Source organism: Scyliorhinus canicula, chromosome 25 (assembly GCF_902713615.1).
Source record: "Scyliorhinus canicula chromosome 25, sScyCan1.1, whole genome shotgun sequence".
NCBI classification, from domain to species: Eukaryota; Metazoa; Chordata; class Chondrichthyes; order Carcharhiniformes; family Scyliorhinidae; genus Scyliorhinus; species Scyliorhinus canicula.
This window is the reverse complement of record NC_052170.1, coordinates 23,556,027-23,581,204: the sequence shown is the minus strand read 5'-3', so window position 1 is coordinate 23,581,204 and position 25,178 is coordinate 23,556,027. Positions and strand designations below refer to the sequence as shown.

The 25,178-nt window shown below is 50.2% G+C and overlaps 1 protein-coding gene across 2 annotated transcripts in view; it reads right to left on the bottom strand.

Moving 5' to 3' along the window:
- Positions 1-12,139: 12,139 nt before the first annotated feature.
- LOC119957026 (EEF1A lysine methyltransferase 3-like) overlaps positions 12,140-25,178 on the bottom strand; it is a 129,097-nt gene continuing 116,058 nt past the window's right edge. For both annotated transcript variants that reach the window (XM_038784610.1, XM_038784609.1), the window contains exon 4: positions 12,140-12,596. In XM_038784610.1, the coding sequence (XP_038640538.1) occupies positions 12,205-12,596 (392 nt within the window). In that variant the 3' untranslated portion in view covers positions 12,140-12,204. The remainder of the gene's footprint in view (positions 12,597-25,178) is intronic.

Genomic DNA, 25,178 nt, shown 5'->3' with positions numbered 1-25,178 from the left:
TATCCTGGGCTTTATTAATAGTGTGGAGATGCCGGTGTTGGACAGGGGTGAGCACAGTAAGAAGTCTTACAACACTGGGTTAAAGTCCAACAGGTTTGTTTCATAGATTTCACAGAATTTACAGTGCAGAAGGAGGCCATTCAGCCCATCGAGTCTGCACCGGCTCTTGGAAAGAGCACCCTACCCAAGCCCATCCCTCCACCCTATCCCCATAACCCAGTAACCCCACCTAACACTAAGGGCAATTTGGACACTAAGGGCAATTTAGCATGGCCAATCACCTAACCTGCACATCTTTGGACTATGGGAGGAAACCGGAGCACCCGGAGGAAACCCACGCACACACGGGGAGAACGTGCAGACTCCACACAGACAGTGACCCAAGCCGGGAATCAAACCTGGGACCCTGGAGCTGTGAAGCATTTGTGCTGACCACTATGCTACCATGCTGCCCTTGACCACTATGCTACCGTGCTGCCCTAGCTTTTGGAGCACAGCTCCTTCCTCAGGTGAATGAGGAAGGAGCTGTGCCCCGAAAGCTGGTGATTCGAAACAAACCGGTTGGACTTTAACCTGGTATTGTAAGACTTCTTACTTTATTAATAGTGGCACAGAGAACAAGACAAAGAGGTTATGGTGAACTGAACAAGACACTAGTGTGACCTCAGGTAGAATATTATGTACAGTTCTGGGCGCCACACTAGAGGAAGGATGTGAACACATTGGAGAGTGTGCAGAAGAGATTTACAAGCATGGTTCCAGGGATGAGAAACTTCAGTAATGAGGATAGATTGGGGAGGTTGGAAGTATTATCCTTGGAGAGAAGAAGGTTAACAGGAGATTTGATAGAGATGTTCAACCTCATGAGGCTGCTGGACAAAGTAGATAAGGAGAAACTGTTCCTACTCACAAAAGGATCGACAACGAGAGGGCGCAATTTAAAGTGATTGCAAAAGAGGCAAATGCGATGTGAGAAAAAACACAGCGAGTGGCTGGGGGCTGAAGTGCGGTGGAGGCAGCTTCAATCAAAGCATTCAAGAGGCTATTAGCTGATTATTTGAATAGAAACAATCTGCAGAAATATGTAAAAAGGCAGGGGAGTTGCAAAGCGGGAGCAGCATTTGAACACTCCCGAGTGTCACTTCAGCCAAGTGTTATGGGCCAGGGCTTAGAAACCACAAAGTATATTATGAATTCCACCTGACATACAACCTTTATGATGAATTTGGCTAGGATGAGCGAGTGCAATAGCCTTTCCTTCAGGTGTGATTCATCAGTCTTCCAAGACACTTTGATCAAAACAAGCTTTATTCTAAGAACTTAGTTAACATATATACATTTATAAACACACAGCAAGAATTTTTTTAAATCAATTACGACCATAAATACACCACATAGCTACAGTAATATATGTATAACACTTATTCCCCCTTAACTGTTCCAATTCAAAAACAAAATCCCATTAACCAAAAAACCCTTTTCAAGGGCATGGCCCAGCATTCTGCATTCTCACTTGAATGAGACTGGTTTTCCCAGAGATTCTGATCCCATGTCAACAGCAAATTTAACTCCTTCCGGAAAGCAAACTATATCTTTCAAGTCACCAAAGTAGGTAGCTATGATCAATGGGGGTTTTACTGGAACAACTCTTTAAAATGAAACCATAGAAAGACAGGAAAAAAACCTCTTTCTCCCTCTGAGTCCACAGCAGTCAAACTGAAAATGAAACTAAAAGAAACCTCACAGCCACAGCTCAGCTCCACCCACAAAATGCCATCACTGAAACCATGGTGATAAGACAAAAACCTTGTGTTAAGGCACTCCCGAGACACACGAAGATGGCTGCATGAACATCGGCACCATGGTTCCTGGATCCTGTATGCCCCTAGCAACACTCTTAACCCTAACCTCCAGCATTTTACCTTAAACCCTGACAGCTTTCTAACACTCGAGCACCTGGAGAAAACCCATGCACACACAGGGAGAACGTACAAGCACACACAGACAGTGACCCAAGGTCGGAATTGAACTGGGGTCGCTGGCGATGTGAGGCTGCAGTGCTAACCACTATGCCACTGTCTGGTGTCGCTGTCCTGCATCCAACCCCTTAGGGCAGAGGACACCAAATTCTTGGCACTGTTTTCACCAGCAGCATTCACCAGTGCTGAGACACTCACCTCAGTGCACATTTTAGAGGGAAAGCTTCTGGGGCACTCTCTGGTGAGCACCACATAAAGAACAAAGAACAATACAGCACAGGAACATGCCCTTCGGCCCTCCAAGCCTGCGCCGACCACGGTATCTGCCTAAACTAAAACCGTCTGCACTTATGAAGTTCAGATCCTTCCATTCCCACCACATTAATATATTTGTCCAGATGTCCCTTAAATTCCGCTATCGTACCTGCTCCCATCACCTCGCCAGGCAGCAAGTTCCATATATTTACCAACCTCCGTGTAAAACACTTGCCTTGCACATCTGTTCTAAACTTTCCCCTGCGCACTTTAAACCTATATCCCCCAGTACTTGACTCTCCTACCCTAAGAAAGAGCATCTGACTATCCACTCTGTCCATGTCACTCATAATCTTGTAGGCCTCTATCAGGTCGCCTCTCAATCTCCGTCGTTCTAGTGGGAACAGACCGTGTTTATCTAACCACTCCTCATAGATAATGCCCTCCATACCACGCAACATCCTAGTAAACACAGTTTCTATTGCACATAGAACATAGAACATAGAACAGTACAGCACAGAACAGGCCCTTCGGCCCTCAATGTTGTGCCGAGCAATGATCACCCCACTCAACCCACGTATCCACCCTATACCCGTAACCCAACAACCCCCCCCTTAACCTTACTTTTATTAGGACACTACGGGCAATTTAGCATGGCCAATCCACCTAACCCGCACATCTTTGGACTGTGGGAGGAAACCGGAGCACCCGGGGGAAACCCACGCACACACGGGGAGGACGTGCAGACTCCACACAGACAGTGACCCAGCTGGGAATCGAACCTGGGACCCTGGAGCTGTGAAGCATTTATGCTAACCACCATGCTACCCTGCTGCCCTATCAGGTGGAGGCATGGACTTTCAAGGGAACAGGCAGTTAGAGGTCTGCTGGATCCCAGGCAACAGGTGCTCCCAGGCCAGAAAAGGTGAACCCATCACTGGTCGAGATGCAAATGCAGAGACAGACTTTACAGGGGGGCGGGGGGTGTGTCAGTGACATCCCAGCGATTGCAAGGCCAACTGGTGGATCCTTCTTTTGCAGAAGATGGTGCCAGCATTGCATGGCACCCAGGCCAACAGTGCAAGTGTGGCTTCCAAAGTGCAAAGCCTGGGTTAGATTTCCAAGCCATGTTTGATGACGTCCAAAACTTGGCTCACCCAAAGGTCAACAAGAGCTCTCCAGAGGACCCATGCCACAGGCATTAAAGGCCAGACGACGCGGAATGCAGCAGGCCTCTCCACTTCTGATGAGCATTCTGGGGGGACAGTTATAAGGAGTAGGAGGCCACGTAAGATTAAGATGATGCAGGACCACTAAATAGGCTCAGGTGCAGCCACACTGCGTTAGTTAGATGAAGGGGACACTCAATTTAAATAATTACTATTAAAGCATTTTGCATACCACATCAATATGCCTCTCACTCTCACTGCTTTCCTACAGGTGGGGGTGTGTAGTCGACCTCCACATCAGATCTCTGAACTTCCCAAAGGTCCTCCAGCCTTTCCCATAAGTGACAGGTCATGAGAGCAACAATATGAGACATCCTGGTATGACAACATTGCCCAGCCATGAGCCCAAGCCTCGCCCCTTCTCCCCTCACCCCTATTTACCGTGTCACAGAAGAAAGTGCCCCCATTCCACACTCAGGTACGAGCCGCGGAGCCAATGGTCTGTCATCAGAAAGACAGGAGTCAGACTATCTCAGATTATGAGGGACACGACTGTGAAGTTTCCTCACAGTAGTCATTATCACCCTCCTGTCTCCAGCCATGCCGGCTGAGGTTATTTAAGAAGGCCCTGCCTTTTCAAGCTTGCCCCTCGCCTGAGGTCTGGTGATTCTCACGTTAACTCACCACCAGTCAGTTCTCCCCCCCAAAGCAGAAAGAAACCTATGATGATCTGGGACTATGGTGCCGTTATCTTACCAGCCTTGAGAAGAGGCTCGACATTGCCAACCCAGGTCCATCACCCTGCTGTGATGTCAAATAACTTCGGAGGGGGCAAGGGGGTGCATTGGTCGTGGATAGGGTTGAAGGAAAATGGTGGCAAGGGTTGGAAGGACAGGGGGGGGGGTGAAAGGTTTTGTGAAGGGAGGGACAAGGGTTAAGGGAAGGAGGAACAAGAGATCGGGCAAGGCAGGGCTTGAGGAGCTGAAGACAAACAGCACCCTAGTTGGAGAATCTGGAGTCTATGAGAGCCTCCTTGGTCCTCACACCTAGTAGGTGCCTGGCCGTCACAGGTCCATTGTCCTCCGGATCCTTCTCAGGCTCCTCCTCAACCCCATCCTGGTCCTTCTCCTACTCCTCTGAGGCTGCATTTATCTCCTCCTCTTTCTCCTCCATCATGTCGCCGCTCTGCTGTATCAGGTTGTAGAGAACAGACCATACGACCACAATCCGCGAGACCCTTTGGGGGCTATATTGAAGAGCCCGGCCTGAGCAGCCCAGGCAGCGGATTGCATCTTCAGAAGTCCTACACTCTGCTCGATGACGCTCCTGGGCCTCATTGTATCGGGTTTGAACATCGGTCTCAGGTCTCCAAACTGGTGTCTCATTAGCCATGATTTTAACTCTTGTGCCCCACCAGCCAACCGTTCAGCTGGAAGATGTCGGGCACCTCCGAGTGTGCCAGGACATACGTGTTGTGCACACTCCCAGGAAAGCATGCACAGATGTGCATGGTGTTTAGTTTGTGGTCGCACACTGTCTGGACGTTAAGGAATTAATGATGACCATCCACATACTGGTGAAAGCACTTGGCCCGAAGCTGACTGCTAAGCTCTCTTTTAAGGCATAATTGATGGGCCGAGCAAGGCCCTCACCCATACGGTGTGAGAGCACTGCACCAATCCCATAAGGCAAGGCATCGCATGCCAAATATAGGGGCCAGGTGGCGTTGTAATGTGTAAGAACTTTGGAGTAGACCAACACCCGCTTCACCAGTTGGAAAGCAGAGCCTTTAGCTGTGCTCCATGACCAGGACCTGCCCTTCTGTAGGAAGGGGGCCAGGGCTGTGGCCAAATTCAGAAGTAAACACCCATAATGATTATCTAAGCCAAAAAATGAATGGTCAGCTTGGAACAGCCATCAGGTGGAGGCCGTCATGGTCGATCTGATACCTCAAATAAACAATGTCCCTTGGTTCAAACACAAATTTCTCTCTTTGAAGGCGGACACCATACTCAGAAAAGCATCACAGCCCTGTCTCCAAATTCTGAAGATATTCGGCCTCCATTGCACCTGTGGTTGGGACATCATCAAGCTAGACTGCTACTCAGGAAAGCCGTGTAGAATCCCCTTCATCAAGCGCTGAAAGACACTGAACGGAAGACAAGTATATTGTGGGTATTGATTGTGAGAAACCTTCTGGAGGCTTCATGGAGCTTGAGCTGCAAGAACACGTTACTCATGTCCAGTTTGGTAAAGGTGGAACCTCCCGCCAATGTGGCATAGATAGCCTCAATATGGGGGACTAATGATCTAGATGAGATGCCGTATTGATGGTGAGTTTACAATCAACACACAGGTGAACAGACTGGTCTGGTTTCATGACTGGCACCACTGGTGGCGCCCAGTTGGGGAACTGAAGCAGTGAAATGATTCCATGGCCCTTCAAAAGCCTCAATTAATCAAACATTCCCACAAGCACAGAGAGGACTGCCTCTGAAAACATGAGGTCACCCTGCGGGTGTACCCTGATCTTTTCTGTCGCCCCTTTAATCTGCCCGAGGCCCCACCCAAAAACGTCAGGGAACTCAAACTACACAGACTGGAAATTCCGGATTCCGTCTGCAGGGTCCATGGGCAGTCACGGCACAGCTGCGCTTTGTGAGTAATTTGTAATGCTTGTTGAAAGATCACGGAACCTTCACTAAGCAAAGTTTCTGGATATCATGGTCATTACTGCCGAAGACTGGATGGTCCCTCAGCATGTCAGCTAACACGCTTCCATAATAACAGGACTGAGCAATTTCACACAGGCGGGAGACATATTCAGCGACTGACACCCCTTCCGCTCGCACCGCCATATTAAATCTGTACTTCTGATTGATAACAGAAGGCATCGGGTTGAAGTTGTTCCCGACCAGCACAATTAATTGGTCAAACACAATGGTGTCCAGTGCCGCCAGAAACGTAATGTCCCGAATAATCCTGAAACTAACGGTGGCATCTCCACATCAATCCAGATAGTATGTGCACCGTAGTTCATCAGCAGAATTACCATTGAGCATTCATTTTCGGTAATATTATTCCCCCTGAAGAAGTAGCGAAGATGTTCTGATTACTGGGGCCAGGACTCTATTGCAGGGTCAAAAGCGTCCAACTGTCCAAATACAGGCATCGTGAGAAGGCAAGGTGTACCTCAGTCCTGAGCAAGGGAAAGCAGCAACAGACGGCAGAAGTGGCAGATGTGCATGTCGAAAACTTCCAGTTCATCCTTGTGAACAGCTTAATAAAGGCAACAGATTCAGTCGAGGAAAAATAACGTACTGGTTTATTCACAACAGAAACGTATATACACACACAGGGACCTGGGTTGGATTCACTGGTCCTTTCTCTCTGGAGGCCTGTTCTAGCCACGCCAACCTTACATACAACAGTCTCAGCCCGTAGTTAATGGGGTTCCTCGAACCACACAGGGATGATAATGAACCCTATCCCGTGAGTCCCTTGTGGGATACTACAAAGTAGAATAAATAACAAAGAAAAGTACAGCACAGGAACAGGCCCTTCGGCCCTCCAAGCCTGTGCCGACCATGCTGCCCGTCTGAACTAAAATCTTCTACATTTCCTGGGTCATTATCCCTCTATTCCCATCCTATTCATGTATTTGTCCAGATGCCCCTTAAATGTCACTATCGTCCCTACCTTCCACCACCTCCTCCAGGTGGAGGCACCCACTACCCTGTGTAAAAAACTTGCCTCGTACATCTCCTCTAAACATTGCCCCTTGCACCTTTAGCCTATTTTCCCTAGTAATTGACCCCTCTACCCTGGGGTAAAGCCTCTGACTATCCACTCTGTCTATGCCCCTCATAATTTTGTAGACCTCTATCAGGTCGCCCCTCAACCTCCGTCGTTCCAGTGAGAACAAACCGAGTTTATTCAACTGCTCCTCATCGCTAATGCCCTCCATACCAGGCAACATCCTGGTAAATCTCTTCTGCACCTTCTCTAAAGCCTCCACATCCTTCTGGTAGTGTGGTGACCAGAATTGAACACTATACTCCAAGTGTAGCCTAACTAAAGTTTTACACAGCTGCAACATGACTTCCCAATTCTTATACTCAATGCCCCCGGCCAATGAAGGCAAGCATGCTGCATGCCTTCTTGACTACCTTCTCCACCTGTGTTGCCCTTTTCAGTGATTTGTGGACCTGTACACCTGGATTTCTGACTGTCAATACACTTGAGGGTTCTACCATTCACTGTATATTCCCTACCTGCATTAGACCTTCCAAAATGCATTACCTCACATTTGTCCGGATTAAACTCCATCTGCCATCTCTTCGCCCAAGTCTCCAAACAATCAAAATCCTGCTGTATCCTCTGACAGTCCTCATCGCTATCTGCAATTCCACCAACCTTTGTGTCGTCTGCAAACTTACTAATCAGACCAGTTACATTTTCCTCCAAATCATTTATATATATTACGAACAGCAAAGGTCCCAACACTGATCCCTGCGGAACACTACTAGTCACAGCCCTCCAATCAGAAAAGCAACCTTCCATTGCTACTCTCTGCCTTCTATGACGTAGCCAGTTCTGTATCCATCTTGCCAGCTCACCCCTGATCCCGTGTGACTTCATCTTTTGTACAAGTCTGCCATGAGGGACCTTGTCAAAGGCCTTACTGAAGTCCATGCAGACAACATCCACTGTCCTATCTGCATCAATCATCTTTGTGACCTATTTGAAAAATTCTATCAAGTTAGTGAGACACGACCTCCCCTTCACAAAACCGTGCTGCCTCTCGCTAATACATCCATTTGCTTCCAAATGGGAGTAGATCCTGTCTCGAAGAATTCTCTCCAGTAATTTCCCTACCACTGATGTAAGGATCACCGGCCTGTGGTTCCCTGGAATATCCTTGCTACCCTTCTTAAACAAAGGAACAACATTGGCTATTCTCCAGTCTTCCGGGACATCACTTGAAGACAGTGAGGATGCAAGGATTTCTGTCAAGGCCTCAGCAATTTCCTCTCTTCAATATTCCGGGGTATTCCTGGGGACTTACCTACCTTAATATTTTTCAAGACGCCCAACACCTTGTCTTTTTGGCTCTCAATATGACCCAGGCTATCTACACACCCTTCTCCAAACTCAACATCCACCAATTCATTCTCCTTGGTGAACACTGAATACTGATGCAAAGTACAATTCCTTCTCTTTGGTGAATACTAATGCAAAGTATATGAATGTTTCAAGATGTGCAGGGTTCATGGAATTCTCATTTTTAATTAAAACCCAAAATTATTTCCAATTATGGGGCAATTTAATGTGTCCAATCCACCTACCCTGCACATCATTGGGTTGTTGGGTTGAGAGTCCAGCAGGCACGGGGAAAATGTGCAAACTTCACACGGACAGTGACCCAGGGCCAGGATTGAACCTGGGTCCTCAGTGCCATGAGGCAGCAGTGCTAACCACTGCACCACTGTGCTGCACAAGTATTCATGAAATTCTCAGTGAACAGAGGACCTCACAGCTCTTACATGAATCAGACAGGAATCAACACTGTTACCGGTCAGGTGCCTGAAAGTAATATCTGAGGAGCGGGTTGCTCCTCTTTGGCTGCACGATGAAGAAGTTCAACTGTGGCACCTCCATTCTGGGGGGGCACCCCCGAGCTTCCCCACCCCCAGGTCAGTGAAGAAAATCCTCAACAGTTCAGATGGGAACCTAGGTCATGATACCTGGTCCCCCCTTTTCCATACCTGCACCAAATCACGCCCACTTGACTTCCAGCTGGAGGGGGCAGGTGCATCCCATGTGCTCAGTGAATCAGGCTACCTGATCGGTAATAATATTCAAATTTGAGGAGCCCTTCTTGAAGCCCAGTGCTTCAAAGATCCTTATCCTTGAACTTTATTTATATTTTACTTTCCTTTCCACTACCCTTTCCTCTCTGTATGGTTTGTCTGTGTGTCTGTGGAGAGTGGGACCAGTTAGGAAGGGGAGGGGTTCGTTGGTAAACAGGTTGTGTACAGTCAGTTAATTTTAGGATCACAGAATCCCTGCAGTGCAGAAGAAGCCATTCTGCCCATTGAGTCTGCAACGACTCTCCGAAAGAGCACCCTACCCATGCCCACTCCCCTGACCATACCACACTATCCCCGTAATCCTGCAGCCTAACTTGCATATCCCTGGACACTAAGGGGCAGTTTAGCATGCCCAATCCACTTATCATGCACATCTATTGACTGTGGGAGGAAACCCACGCACATGAGGAAAACGTGCAAACTCCACTCAGTCATTCAAGGTCGGTATTGAACCCCCATCCCTGGTGTTGTGAGGCAGCAGGGCTAACTACTGTGCCACCGTCTGGTACATAATAAAAGGTTACTTGTGTTTTAAAGTTATGAAGTCGTTGAATATAGTTTATTCGGCTCAACCAAGGATCCCAGGCATTTTAGAAAAGAACTAATTTCAACTGTATTACGACTACGGGTCAAGTGGGGCTGGAACTGACTGCAAACTAGGCAAGTGTGTCATGGCAAAATGAATGTAAACGAGTAGTGATCAGGGCGAGAACCTGATAGGGGACGATAGAGCGAGCTGGGAAACTCACAACAGGTGTGACACCCAGAGGGGATCACATTTTGTCCCTGACGCCCAATTCAATGGGCTATCACGAATCCCGCCAGGGGCTAATGGTCCCAGAGAATTGCCCCTAAATTATTTCAAAGCAACTTCTTGAACTAAGGTTTTGGATAGTGCGCAAACAATGAGTCAGTTTACCTTCCTTCGCTTGCTGGAAGCAGAGCTCAAATTAGAGGTGAGCACAGAGGAAATGTACTAGATTACTTCGAAGGCAGCATGGTGGCACAGTGGTTAGCACTGCTGTATCACAGTGTCACGGATCTGGGTTCAATTCTGGCCTTGGGTAACTGTCTGAGTGGAATTTATACATTCTCCCCGTGTCTGGGTGCTCCGATTTCCTCCCACAGTCCAAAGATGTGCAGGTTGGATGGATCAACCATGCTGATTAGCCCCATTAAGTCCAAAGTTGAGCAGGTTTTGTTGGGTTATGGGGTTACAAGGATAGGACTGGGCAGTAGGCCGAGGCATGATGTTCTTTCAGATGGTCGGTGCAGACTCGATGGGTCAAATGGCATCCCTCTGCATTGTTGGGATTCTATGATTCTATGAAATGCCTAGCTTGTACCCTGCTTAGCCTGATCCACGGCACCATAGGAAGGTAAAAAAGCCCAGAAAATTTACAGCCCAGACAGAAATCATTTTACCCATCAGTACATGGCGGTCAAAAAAGAGGAAGCCAGCTGACTCTCAATGTCCAGCTCTCGGCCTTCAGCACTGCATGTTAATGCACTTCAAGTATTTTCAATGCAGTGTGATTCCTGGCTCTATCACCCCTTCAAGCAGTGAATTCCTAACCCTCAGCCATTCCCTCGGTGAAAAAGTATCCCCACATCACCCCTGTAATCCTTCTACTGCAGTTACATTAGTCTGATTATTCTGCCTGCTCTATAGACGTCCTCACAAATTTTTCACTCAATTCAAACTACCGTATGTCTTCTGTGTTCGAATGAAAGCCAACCTTTTCTCACAGCTAAAACTCTGAATTTCAGGCAGTGAGTTGTCAGTGATGCTTCTCGCAGAAGCATTTGTTCTTGTAAATATTGAAAATCACCTCAAAGTGTAACAAAGTGAATGACTCGAAACAGGGACAATCACCAGTTTATTTCAGCTCATTCTAATTCATTGCTGAGATGCGAATGTTGTTGATGAGGCCCAAATTTATTGTCCATCCCTCATTGTCTCCGAGAGGCTGGTGATCAGTTTGTTATCTACATGACGGCAAGCCCACAATGCTTTAAGTTTGGGTGCCCTCTAAGTATTGAAGAAATAAAATATATCCACTTCTGCTCAACAATGCTGCATCTTCTTTAATTCAAACAAGCTTCTGGGCAGAATTTCCCAGCTGTCTCTCTGACAGGAATTTCCAGTCCTGCCACAGCTGCTGGCAATTTCCACGGCTCAACATGTTCCGTCCCCCGTTCCCCTCACCCCCGGTGACAAGGCGGTAAAATTCCAGCAATCTTCACACGCATTCATACAATAGGGCAGGAAAGGTTTGGCAGGGTAAATGCCTTAATTCAGAGCTGAGATTTGTGCTGTTCCATTTGAGTTAGATGCAGGGTGAATTGAGATGACTTTGGGCCAAGTTTCCTCATCATCCAATTACTCTGATTACAATGATACTAATACGTACAGGGACGGTGCATTAGTGTCGGGATTAAAGTTGGATCTCGAAACAGGGTGTTGCTGCTCCATTCAATCAAAACTCTGACGTGTTAGGCCCTCCTCTACCTTGCATATATTATTGGCGTGTCCTCTGACTACTTTTGCTTCATTTCCTGCAACATTTTCCCATTATCATAGAATTTACAGTGCAGAAGGAGGCCATTCGGCCCATCGAATCTGCACTGGCTCCTGGAAAGAGCACCCTACCCAAGGTCAACACCTCCACCCTATCCCCAAAACCCAGTAACCCCATCCAACACTAAGGGCAATTTTGGACACTAAGGGCAATTTATCACGGCCAATCCACCTAACCTGCACATCTTTGGGCTATGGGAGGAAACCAGAGCACCCGGAGGAAACTCACGCACACACGGGGAGGATGTTCAGACTCCACACAGACAGTGACCCAAGCCGGAATCGAACCTGGGACCCTGGAGCTGTGAAGCAATTATGCTGTCCACAATGCTACCGTGCGTCTACCGTCAGGCAGGATATTTCTTGGTAATTTTGTACAAATTGATTTGGTATTTTGGGACAGTGTGAACAATTTCGGAATTGAAGTACTCTGGAAGAACCTTCTCGTAAAAATCAACAACTCCCATATCCACACGCATCTTAGAGCAGAAGTAAATGATAGTATTTTGATTGCTCAGGTGTAGCAGGGTTCCTATCAGAAGATGGAATTCTGATGGTCTGTAGATGATATCGGAGCCAAGGATGTAGTCATAGTCTGTGGGGAACTGCTCGTGGTCTATACCCCACATTAGAGCAGATACTTTTGCCCGTGGCATCATGTCACTGGTGATGTTTTTGGTGACGTTGTACTCTAATTGATTCAGAACGAACGGTTGGTCAGTCAAAGTTACATCGCCACCTACCAGAGGAATATTAAAGGGTCACAACTTATTTCCATTTCTTACTTTTTTATGATAGCATTACAGACAATAAATATGGACAGACACGATTCTGCGCAAAACAGATTAACGCAGTGAATGACAGACTTTTGCAGTGTTTTGGCACCAAGATATCAAGGAGGATATTAGATCATCAAACTCATTGGGCAGCATTTATTGACCTGTGTTCAATAACTCAATGTAAATTTTTAGAACAATGAGGTGATCTTATTGAAATATATCATTTGATTAGGTAGAAACCATCCATTTGTTTCCACTTGTGAGATAAACTAGAACCAGTTTAAGAATACAAGGCCTACCATTTAAGATGAAGATGATGCCTAACGTTTTAGAACATAGAACATAGAACAGTACAGCACAGAACAGGCCCTTCGGCCCTCGATGTTGTGCCAAGCAATGATCACCCTACTTAAACCCACGTAACCCAACAATCCCCCCATTAACCTTACACTACGGGCAATTTAGCATGGCCAATCCACCTAACCCGCACATCTTTGGACTGTGGGAGGAAACCGGAGCACCCGGAGGAAACCCACGCACACACGGGGAGGACGTGCAGACTCCACACAGACAGTGACCCAGCCGGGAATCGAACCTGGGACCCTGGAGCTATGAAGCATTTATGCTAACCACCATGCTACCGTGCTGCCCACTGCTACCGTGCTGCCCACTGTAAATTCTATGATTTCTCTCAGAGGATTGTCAAACTGCACAATTCTCTTCCCCAGAGATCATGGAACTGGACCATTGAATTTCCTTAAGGCAGTTAGATTTTGGGTCAATTATGGGAGGTGACAGCTCAGAAAGTGGAATTGGGACTACAACCGGATGAACCAATGATCTGGCTGACTGGTGGAGCAGACCCGGGTCGGGGGAGGGGGATGAATGGCTTAGACCTGCATCTATGTCTTTATAAATTCAACAACATGAGTTTATGCCTTATCATTATAATGTGCAGATTTGAATCTAGACTATTGACTGTACATTGAAACACAATGGGCTCACACATGTCCTTCAGGAGAGGCAAGCCATCCTCAACTAGACTGCCCAAACGTGGTTCGATTCTCATAGAATATGATCAATTCTCCATTCTCCTCCCAAGCATCCAGGAAGACAAAGAATTGTCAGCTGACACCTAGCAGGAAGTTGGGACACAAAGTGTACATCGTGTCCAGTTGAGCCAACAAGATCCTGTGCACGATCAACAAGAGACAGGTGGATAATTTAAGAACATTTTCAAAAGAAAACTTGCTAATCAACAGTCTGTCATAGATGTACAAACAGGATCAAAGCATTTGTCCAGAGAGGACATTCTTCATAGTGCCATGGGAGTTCTCAGCACATTGGACTGGATAGATGAATAACAGATTTAACCAATCAAAGTCTGACATGCCTGAGCGAGGTTGCGTCAAAGGAAGCAGCACAATCGTATGCCACAAGATCCTGTCACTGTAGGGTCCAGCATAACTCCATCATTCTGAAGCAAAGGGACAAAACCTGGTTCAATGAGAGATGTACAAGAGTATCCGGGGACTAAATCAGGGGCACATGAAAATCAAGCAGAAAATTAGTGAAATTATAAAACAGATGGACATAAATTGTAAACACTGAGGGGCACGATACCATGCACAGAGCTCAGTCACCCCATAAATAATGGATCAGGAGAAAGATATGCAAGTCTGTCACACCCAGTCGCAATATTCTTTTTTTTAAAAATAATTTTTATTGAAATTTTTTACAGAAAATATAAAATATAACAATAAAATGCAACAAAATAACCCATAACATCTGTAACACCCCCCCAGACCGCCTCAACGCATGTATCATATCCCCCCCAACCACAACAAAAGAACTTAAAAATAAATTAAAATTAAATAAACAAACATAGTCATCATCCTCCCCCCCTTTTCCCTCCCCCCCCTTTCCCCTCCCCCTTCCCCTCCCCCTCCCCCTTTCCCCCTTTCCCCTCCCCCTTCCCCCCCTTCCCCTTCCCCTTCCCCCCCTTCCCCTCCCCCTTCCCCTCCCCCTTCCCCCCCCTTCCCCTCCCCCCTTCCCCCCCCCTTCCCCCCCCTTCCCCTCCCCCCTTGCGCCCCCTCCCCCCCGGGTTGCTGCTGCTACTGTCCCAGTACCCTATTGTTGAGCCAGAAAGTCGAGGAAAGGTTGCCACCGCCTAAAGAATCCTTGTACCAATCCTCTCAGGGTGAATTTGACCTTCTCTAGCTTAATAAAACCCGCCATGTCATTGATCCAGGTCTCCACGCTTGGGGGCCTTGCATCCTTCCATTGTAGTAAAAATCTTTCGCCGGGCTACTAGGGACGCAAAGGCCAGAACACCGGCCTCTTTCACCTCCTGCACTCCCGGCTCCACCCCAACACCAAAAATCGCGAGTCTCCAGCCTGGCTTGACTCTGGATCCCACCACCCTCGACACCGTCCTCGCCAGCCCCTTCCAGAACTCCTCCAGTGCCGGGCATACCCAGAACATATGGGCATGGTTCGCTGGACTCCCCGAGCACCTGACACACCTGTCTTCGCCCCCAAAGAACCTACTCATCCTCGTCCCCGTCATGTGGGCCCAGTGCAGCACCTTGAATTGGATGAGGCTAAGCCGCGCACACGAGGAGGAAGAATTAACCCTCTCCAGGGCATCAGCCCATGTCCCGTCTTCAATCTGTTCCCCCAGTTCCCCCCTCCCACTTAGTTTTCAGCTCCTCTACTGACGCCTCCTCCACCTCCTACATAACCTTGTAGATATCAGATATCTTCCCCTCTCCGACCCAGACCATCGAAAGCACCGTGTCACTCACCCCCCTCGCGGGAAGTGAAGGGAATCCCTCCACCTGCCGTCTAGCAAATGCCTTTACCTGCAGATACCTGAACATGTTTCCTGGGGGGAGCCCAAATTTCTCCTCCAACTCCCCCAGGCTCGCAAACCACCCGTCAATAAACAGGTCCCTCAGCTGTCTGATGCCCGCTCTGTGCCAACACTGAAATCCCCCATCAATGTTCCCCGGGACGAACCTATGGTTCCCCCTTAACGGAGCCTCCATCGAGCCCCCCACTTCTCCCCTATGTCGCCTCCACTGCCCCCAAATCTAGAGAGTAGCCGCCACCACCGGACTCGTGGTATACCTCGTAGGAGGGAACGGCCACGGCGCCGTTACCAGGGCCCCCAGGCTTGTCTCTCCACAGGACGCCCTCTCCATCCGTTTCCATGCTGCCCCCTCCCCCTCCATCACCCACTTGCGCACCATCGACACATTGGCTGCCCAGTAGTACCCCGAGAGATTGGGTAACGCCAGCCCCCCCCCCATCTCTACCCCGCTCCAAGAAGACCCTCTTCACCCTCTGGGTCCCATGCGCCCAAACAAAGCTCATGATGCTGCTGGTCACCCTTCTAAAAAAGGCCCTAGGGATAAAGATGGGCAAACACTGGAAGAGGGACAAGAACCTCGGGAGAACCGTCATTTTGACGGACTGCACTCTACCCGCCAGCAATAGCGGCACCATGTCCCACCTTTTAAATTCCTCCTCCATCTGCTCCACCAGCCTGGTAAAATTAAGCTCATGGAGAGTCCCCCAACTCCTGGCCACCTGCACCCCTAGATATCTGAAACTCTTCACTGCCTTCTTAAACGGGAGCCTCCCAATTCCCTCCTCCTGATCTCCCGGGTGTACTACAAATACCTTGCTCTTGCTCTTGCCTAAATTTAACTTATAGCCCGAGAAGCCCCCAAATTCCGCTAACAGCTCCATCACCCCCGGCATTTCCCCTTCTGGGTCCGCCACATACAACAGCAGGCCATCCGCATACAGCGATACCCGGTGTTCCTCCCCACCCCGCACCAGACCCCTCCATCTCCCTGACTCCCTCAACGCCATAGCCAGAGGTTCAATCGCCAGTGCAAAGAGCAAGGGGGACAGGGGGCACCCCTGCCTGGTCCCACGGTAGAGCCTAAAGTACTCCGATCTCCTTCCATTTGTAACTACACTCGCCATCGGAGCCGCGTAGAGCAGCCTCACCAATTTGATGAATCCCTCCCCAAATCCAAACCGCTCCAGCACCTCCCACAGGTACCCCCACTCAACTCTATCAAACGCTTTCTCTGCGTCCAGCGCCACCGCTATCTCCGCCTCCCCCTCCACTGCCGGCATCATGATAACGTTTAGCAGTCTCCGCACATTCGTGTTGAGCTGCCGTCCCTTGACAAATCCTGTCTGATCTTCGTGTATCACCCCTGGCACACAATCCTCTATCCTGGTGGCCAGGGTCTTCGCCAGCATCTTGGCATCAACAGTGAGAAGCGAGATAGGCCTGTATGATCCACACTGCAAGGGGTCCTTATCCCGCTTTAGGATCAGAGAGATCAGTGCCTGCGACATAATTGGGGGCAAAGCCCCCCCCTCCCATGCCTCATTGAAGGCTCGCACCAACAGGGGCCCACCAGATCAGCATACTTTTTATAGAATTCCACCGGGAACCCGTCCGGCCCCGGGGCCTTACCTGACTGCATTTGTCCAATCCCCCCTGACTAGCTCCTCCAACTCTATCGGCGCCCCCAGCCCCTCTACCAGCTCCTATTGAACCCTTGGGAAACATAGCCTGTTCATGAAGCTCTCCATCCCCCCTCTCCCCATCGGAGGTTCCGACCGGTACAGTTCCTCGTAGAAGTCCCTAAAGACCCCATTTACTTCTGTCCCTTTCTGCACTACATTCCCACCCCCATCCGTCACTCCACCAATTTCCCTAGCAGCATCTCGCCTACGGAGCTGATGCGCCAACATCCTGCTCGCCTTCTCCCCATACTCATATACCGCACCCTGCGCCCTCCTCCACTGTGTCTCCGCCTTTCTGGTGGTCAACAAGTCAAAATTGGCCTGCAAACTACGCCGTTCCCCCAGCAACCCCTCCTCCGGTGCCTTCGCGTATCTCCTGTCCACATCCAGGAGCTCTCCCACCAGTCTCTCCCTCTCCTTCCTCTCCCTCCTTTCCCTATGGGCCCGGATGGAGATCAGCTCTCCCCGGATCACTGCTTTCAGAGCCTCCCAGACCATCCCCACCCGGACCTCCCCCGTGTCATTGGTATCAAGATACCCCCCAATACTTCTCCGGACCCTCCTACACACCTCCTCATCAGCCAGCATCCCCACATCCAGGCGCCAGAGCGGGCGCTGGTCCCGCGCATCCCCCATCTCCAGATCAACCCAGTGCGGAGCATGGTCTGAAATCGCTATGGCCGAATACTCGGCATCCTGCACCTTCGGGATCAATCCCCTGCTCAGGACAAAAAAATCTATTCGGGAATAAACCCTATGGACATGGGAGAAAAAGGAATACTCCCGCGCTCTCGGCCTCCCAAACCTCCAGGGATCCACCCCTCCCATCTGGTCCATGAATCCCCTCAGTACTTTGGCCGCCGCCAGTCTCCTACCCGTCCTTGAACTGGACCGGTCCAGTGGGGGATCCAGCACTGTGTTAAAGTCTCCCCCCATGATCAGGCCCCCTGCCTCCAGGTCCGGAATGCGGCCCAACAAGCGCCTCATGGAGCCAGCATCATCCCAATTCGGGGCATATACATTAACCAGCACCACCTTCTCTCCCTGCAGCCTACCCTTCACCATAATATATCTGCCCTCCTTGTCCGACACCACCTCAGCCGCCTCGAACGCCACCCTCTTCCCCACCAGAATCGCCACCTCCCGATTCTTCGCGTCCAATTCCGAGTGAAAAACCTGCCCCACCCACCCTTTCCTCAAACGAACCTGGTCCGCCACCTTCAGGTGGGTCTCCTGGAGCATAGCCACGTCCGACTTCTGCTGACCCCGGCAGCTCCCGCCAAAACCTATCCCCTCCCGGCATGGGGTCATCCCCCTCTTGCCACACCTCCTTGGCACCGCTTCAGCGCGGGAAAGAAAACCAGTAGAGGCCACGCCCCCACTGCCAGCTCCGCCCCCCCCACGCCCCGCGGGAAACCAGAGGAAAGCCCGCGCTTCCACACTACCACACCCCACCCTTCTGACGCAGCTCCCCAAAATCCAGTTTCACCCCAACCCCCAGCCCCGTACAGAAGAGAACATATAAAATACAAACCCCCGACATTCCCCACATACCCCACACCCATACCCAACAAACAGACCCACCCGGAAACAGAGCAAAAAGAAAACCAGCATAACAAACACACATGTCAAAGTTAAAGAACAGCAACAGCGAAAACAGCAACGGCCATAGTGTGTCCCCAGGCCCTAGTTCGCGTCCAGCTTCTCCGCTTGTATAAAGGCCCACACCTCCACCGGGGACTAGAAGTAGTGGTGCCGGTCCTTGTATGTCACCCACAGGCGCGCGGGCTGCAGCATCCCAAATCTGACCTGCTTGGCATGCAGCACCGCCTTCGTCCGGTTGAACCCGGCCCGCCGCTTAGCCACCTCCGCACTCCAGTCCTGGTAGATTGTCACTACCTAATTCTCCCACTTGCTGCTCCTCTCTTTCTTGGCCCAGCGCAGCACACACTCCCGGTCGCTGAATCGATGGAACCGCACCAGCACCGCCCTCGGGGGCTCATTTGCCTTAGGCCTCCTGGCCAGCACTCTGTGAGCTCCCTCAAGCTCCAGGGGCAAATGGAAGGACCCCGCTCCCACCAACGAGCTCAACATCGTGGTCACATACGCCGGGAGATCCGACCCCTCCAGCCCCTCCGCCAGGCCCAGGATCCTCAAATTCTTTCGCCTCGTGCGAACGTCCAGCTCCTCCAAGTGGTCTTGCCACTTTTTGTGAAGTGCCTCGTGCAACTCCACTTTCCCCACGAGGACCGCGGCCTCCTCCTCCCTCTCAGCGGCCTGCTGCTGCAACTCCCGAATGGACGCCTCCTGGACCGCCTGGGTCCCAAGCAGCTTGTTGGTAGTCGCATTCAGGGAGTCCAGCAACTCAGCCTTCAGCTCCGCAAAACAGCGCAGAAGAGAGGCCTGCTGCTCCTGCGCCCACTTCCACCAGTCCTCGGGTGTTCCGCCGGCCGCAATTTTGTCCTTCTTCCCCCGCTTTTCTTGGGGAGCTGCTGCAGCTTTTTCCTTTGCCCCACTCCGGGTGAGCACCATAAATTATGGGGAATGCTCCTCTAGACACCTTCCCCCACCGGGATTCGTCGAAACAGCGCCGTTCGGGCCCTCAAATCGGCCCAAAAGTCCTTAAATAGCGGGAGCTGCCGAACGTGCGGCTTAGCTCTGCATAGCCGCAACCGGAAGTCCCCCAGTCACAATATTCTAGTGGACCATGAAACACCCTCTAAAGGAGGAGCCTTTGTGAACATTCCCATGTTCAACAAATTTGGTATCCGTCACATGAGCACAAAAGATTGAAGTGTTTGTAACCATTTTGAGGCTGTAAGGGATCCTGTTGATGACTTATTTCCCATTTTGTTTACTTTGTGGTTATTATTTGTGATCCATGGATGTTTAATGGACAGATACCTTTAAGTCGAGCAGAGGGAGTGAGGAACTCACAAGTTACAATGTAGTACACTGTGCTTTGGAGATAAAGGACGTGATTCTCCAGTCTCATTGCACTCTCACACGAGCGAAAGGAGGCCGGTAAATAGTGGGACAGGCAGAAAACAAAAACCGTGCCGGGCTAGGGTGCGAGGGCTGTGTCTGCGCTGTCAGCAGGTCATTGTTGAGGGCAGGGAGGTTGACGGTAACCCGCAGAGATCTGAACACCAGTTCTCCTCAATCTATGCCGGTTGACCCCTGCCTGTCTACTGAGTGCTTGTTCACATCCATCGCCTGAACCAATGTTCCAGAGATGGGGGGGGTACCTGGAGAGGTGGGCCAAAGGTTTGGCGGTGGTGCCACACTGCGGAGGAAAATGACAGAGGCGTCATACCCCTTGTGGTCAAGGGTTTTTAATGTGTCACAGGTGTCCAACAATTCCCCACTTTCCCGATAGTACCACCCCACTCTCCCCCCCACCGCCTCCGTCTAAGTGTGTCAGCAGGATGCACATCTGAGGTGCAGGCAGCCAGCTGTTTACCGTGTCTCGTGGACTTCAATGCCCCTGGCGGACATCCTCTGGGGCTGGAGGGCCCCAGCCCACTTATCGACGGCACATGCACAGCTGTACCGCCTTGTCACGTGTGCTGACTTCGAGACGCGGCCTCGTCAGAAGGGTGGAACTCAGGGGATCTGGTGACCAACATCCCCATTCCGCGGGACTGGTCCGGGTTGGCACCCAGTGCCCTCTTCTCTTGCCCAGTGCCCAGAGGGCTCTGGAATTCACCTTGGAATGGAGGGGCAGCTGATTCGAGCCGTGGCTGCCCCTGCATCATCTCGCTCTGCCAGCCCTGACGGCTCCCCGATGTCTGCACATCGATGCCCTCGGCGATACTCCTCAGTGATTGGGCCATGCTCTGCAGTTCCTCGGCAATGCCCACCTGCGACTGGGACAAGCTCTGCAGCATCTCGGCCAATGCCATTTGAGAGCGGGACATGTCCCACAGCAGCTCATCAAGATCAGCCTGACACTAAGTCACATCCCCCATTGAGTAGAGCATTCTGCCGAGGCCATGTCTATCGCTGACTGCGGCACACTTGGACACCTCCACAAATGGTGCTGATATTGTACATCAGGCTCTCCACTGCGGTCGCCACCCTAGCAGTGCTGGCCTCAATGCCACGCATTGCAGGTGACATCTGTAGCATCTGGGACTCTTCCAATCGGCTATGGACATGCTGGAGTGTCACTGACATCTCCCTCTGAATGTCCCGGCCGTTCCCTAATGTCTCCATCAGCTCCAGGTAAACCTGTTCCATAGACTCAGCATGTGGCTGTGGCCTAGCTGTGTCCTGAGATCCAGCAGACCTCAACTGCTATCTAGCTTGGACAGTCCTGCCTCCACCTGATGTGCACCAGCAGTTGTGCGGTGCTCACCGCAATGTGCCCCAGAAGTCGAACCACTCATGTTTCCCACTGAGGTGTGTGGTAGAGGGTGGGGAGGACAGCTGTGACGTGTCGATTGTGGCATCCTCAGAGCTCTCCTCTGGTGGTCTCGTGGGAGGCAGGGGAGAAACCCACCCCGAATGGGCCGGCACTGTTGGCTGGACCTGCAGAAAAATGGACATGTTGTCAGTGGGAGGGATGGGTCAGTCAGTCAGCAATAACAACTCAGATGTGACAGGTCCTCCAGGTTCTCAATTCTACAGCTCCCGCCAACCTTGCATTGGTAACCGCTCTGTCCTTGGCCACCCTAGTCACCTCCACGGCCCGTTCCTCAAAGGCGGTGAGGATTCGTATGTCCGGCATGCTTCAGCCAGCCTGGGCCCTCCCCAGTGGGAGAGCTTCTCCTGCAGAGATACAGAGAGGTATCGTTAGCAGCTCGGAGATTCACAGTCGTGAGAGGGGGGTATGACGGAAGGGTTGTGAGGTTTGAAAGGAGAGGGGGGTGAAGAGAGGGTTGGGGGCTGCGTTGAAGGTTGGGGCGTTGGATGTTTGCATGGGGGCGGAAAAGCGTCCAATGAGGGTGGAAGGTATTGATTTCTACTCACCTGTGCTGCCTGGTGTAGGTCGTTGACCTTCTTGCGGCACTGGAGGCCTCCTGGAGACCTCCCCAAGCTCACGGCCGCCACCCAGGCTCACCTTCCAGGACTCTCGGTAGAACAGGACATCCCTTCTGGCCTCCACCCCATCAAGGAGCCTCCCCAGGTCTGTACCTCCGAATTGCGGGGGCCAGTCATCTCGGCACCATGGTTGGGAGCTGAGTGGGGTTGGCTGTGCAAGTGCTGCTCAACATTGTTGGCGGGAGGCTGCCAAGTACGATCCTGGCTTATTGGCTGGCGAGCCTTTATTTGCGGCGAGAAGCCTATGGGGTTCGTTAAGTGGACCAATTAACATTGAAAAACGTTCCTGGGCTCGCTGGGCCAAGTGCTGGGAAATGTACGGCTGTTTCAGCTCGCTACCACACTTAGAATTTGTTTCAGAAAATCACGCCCACAGCTTTTGAAAAGCAGGGATCAGACTTAGAAGTACAATCTGACCAAGGTTCTAACTTCATATCTAAAATTTTGCAGGACATAATTTGTGGTTTAAGGGCAGCAAGGTAGCACAGTGTATAACACTGTTGCTTCACAGCTCCAGGATCCCAGGTTCGATTCCCGGCTTGGGTCACTGTCTGTGTGGAGTCTGCACGTTCTCCCCCTGTCTGCGTGGGTTTCCTCCGGGTGCTCCGGTTTCCCCCCACAAGTTCCGAAAGACATGCTGTTGGGTAATTTGGACATTCTGAATTCTCCCTCTGTGTACCCGAATAGGAGCCGGAATGTGGCGACCAAGGGTTTTTCACAGTAACTTCATTGCAGTGTTAATGTGAGCCTACTTGTGACAATAAAGATTATTAAAAAAATTAAAATTAGATATCAAACAATTAAAATCAACCACTCACCATCAATAATTTTCATCAGAAAGACAGGTGTTAGACTATCTCAGATTATGAGGGGCACCACAGGTTTCCTCAAAGTGAGTCGTCATCATCCTCCTCTCTCCAGCCCTGGCGGCTGAGGTTATTCATGAAAGCCCTGCCTTCTCAAGCTTGCCCCTCGCCTGAGGTGTGGTGATTCTCAAGTTAACTCACCACCAGTCAGCTCTGCTCCTCAAAGCAGAAAGAAGCCTGTGATCGTCTGGGACTATGGTGACGTTACCTGTCCAGCATTGAGAAGAGGCTCGCTGACATTAACAACCCAGGCCCATCACCCTGCTGTGATGTCAAATACCCCTTGTAGGGGGTGATGGGAAGCACTGGTCATGGAACAAGGGATAAGGTTGAAGAAAAAGAGTGACAAGGGTTGGAAGGACACGGGAGGATGAAGTGTTTTGTGAAGGGGGAACAAGTGTTAGGGGAAGGAGGAACAAGGGATCGGGAAAGGGAGTGTTTGATAACGATAAGGGGATAGAGCTGGTGGACAAACAGCATCCTAGTTGGAGCACTGCCTTCACAGAGAGATCCCCTTCATTAACAAGAAGGGGTACAACACCACTTCAGTCTGACCGCCAACTGAACATCATGCACATCTGTGCACACTACCCTGGGAGCGCGCACACTCGTAAGTCTGGCACACACTGAGAAGTGGCCGACAGCTTCAAGGTTGGCTGGTGCGAGATAAGAGTCAAAGTCATGGGAAGTTGTGTGTGGAGGCTGAGGAGATAAGCGAGATACTAAATGAATACTTTTCGTCACTATTCACTCAGGAAAAAGATAATATTGTGGAGGAGAATAGATGGCATTGAGGTGCGTAGGGAAGAAGTGTTGGCAATTCTGGACAAGGTGAAAATAGATAAGTCCCCGAGGCCTGATGGGATTTATCCTAGGATTCTCTGGGAAGCCAGGGAAGAGATTGCTGAGCCTTTGGCTTTGATTTTTAGGTCATCATTGGCTACAGGAATAGTGCCAGAGGACTGGAGGATAGCAAATGTGGTACCTTTGTTCAAGAAGGGGAGTAGGGATAACCCCGGTAACTATAGGCCGGTGAGCCTAACATCTGTGGTGGGTAAAGTCTTCAAGAGGATTATAAGAGATACGATTTATAATCATCTAGATAGGAATAATATGATTAGGGATAGTCAGCATGGTTTTGTGAAGGGTAGGTCATGCCTCACAAACCTTATCGAGTTCTTTCAGAAGGTGACTGAACAGGTGGACGAGGGTAAAGCAGTTGATGTGGTGTATATGGATTTCAGTAAAGCGTTTGATAAGGTTCCCCACGGTCGGCTATTGCAGAAAATACGGAGGCTGGGGATTGAGGGTGATTTAGAGATGTGGATCAGAAATTGGCTAGCTGAAAGAAGGCAGAGAGTGGTGGTTGATGGGAAATGTTCAGAATGGAGTTCAGTTACGAGTGGCGTACCACAAGGATCTGTTCTGGGGCCGTTGCTGTTTGTCATTTTTATAAATGACCTAGAGGAGGGCGCAGAAGGATGGGTAAGTAAATTTGCAGACGACACTAAAGTCGGTGGAGTTGTAGACAGTGCGGAAGGATGTTGCAGGTTACAGAGGGACATAGAAAAGCTGCAGAGCTGGGCTGAGAGGTGGCAAAGGGAGTTTAATGTGGAGAAGTGTGAGGTGATTCACTTTGGAAAGAATAACAGGAATAAGGAATATTTGGCAAATGGTAAAATTCTTGGTAGTGTGGATGAGCAGAGGGATCTCGGTGTCCATGTACATAGATTCCTGAAAGTTGCCACCCAGGTTGATAGGGTTGTGAAGAAGGCCTATGGTGTGATGGCCTTTATTGGTAGAGGGATTGAGTTCCGGAGCCATGAGGTCATGTTGCAGTTGTACAAAACTCTAGTACGGCCGCATTTGGAGTATTGCGTACAGTTCTGGTCGCCTCATTATAGGAAGGACGTGGAAGCTTTGGAACGGGTGCAGAGGAGATTTACCAGGATGTTGCCTGGTATGGAGGGAAAATCTTATGAGGAAAGGCTGATGGACTTGAGGTTGTTTGCGTTAGAGAGAAGAAGGTTAAGAGGTGACCTAATAGAGGCATACAAAATGATCAGAGGGTTA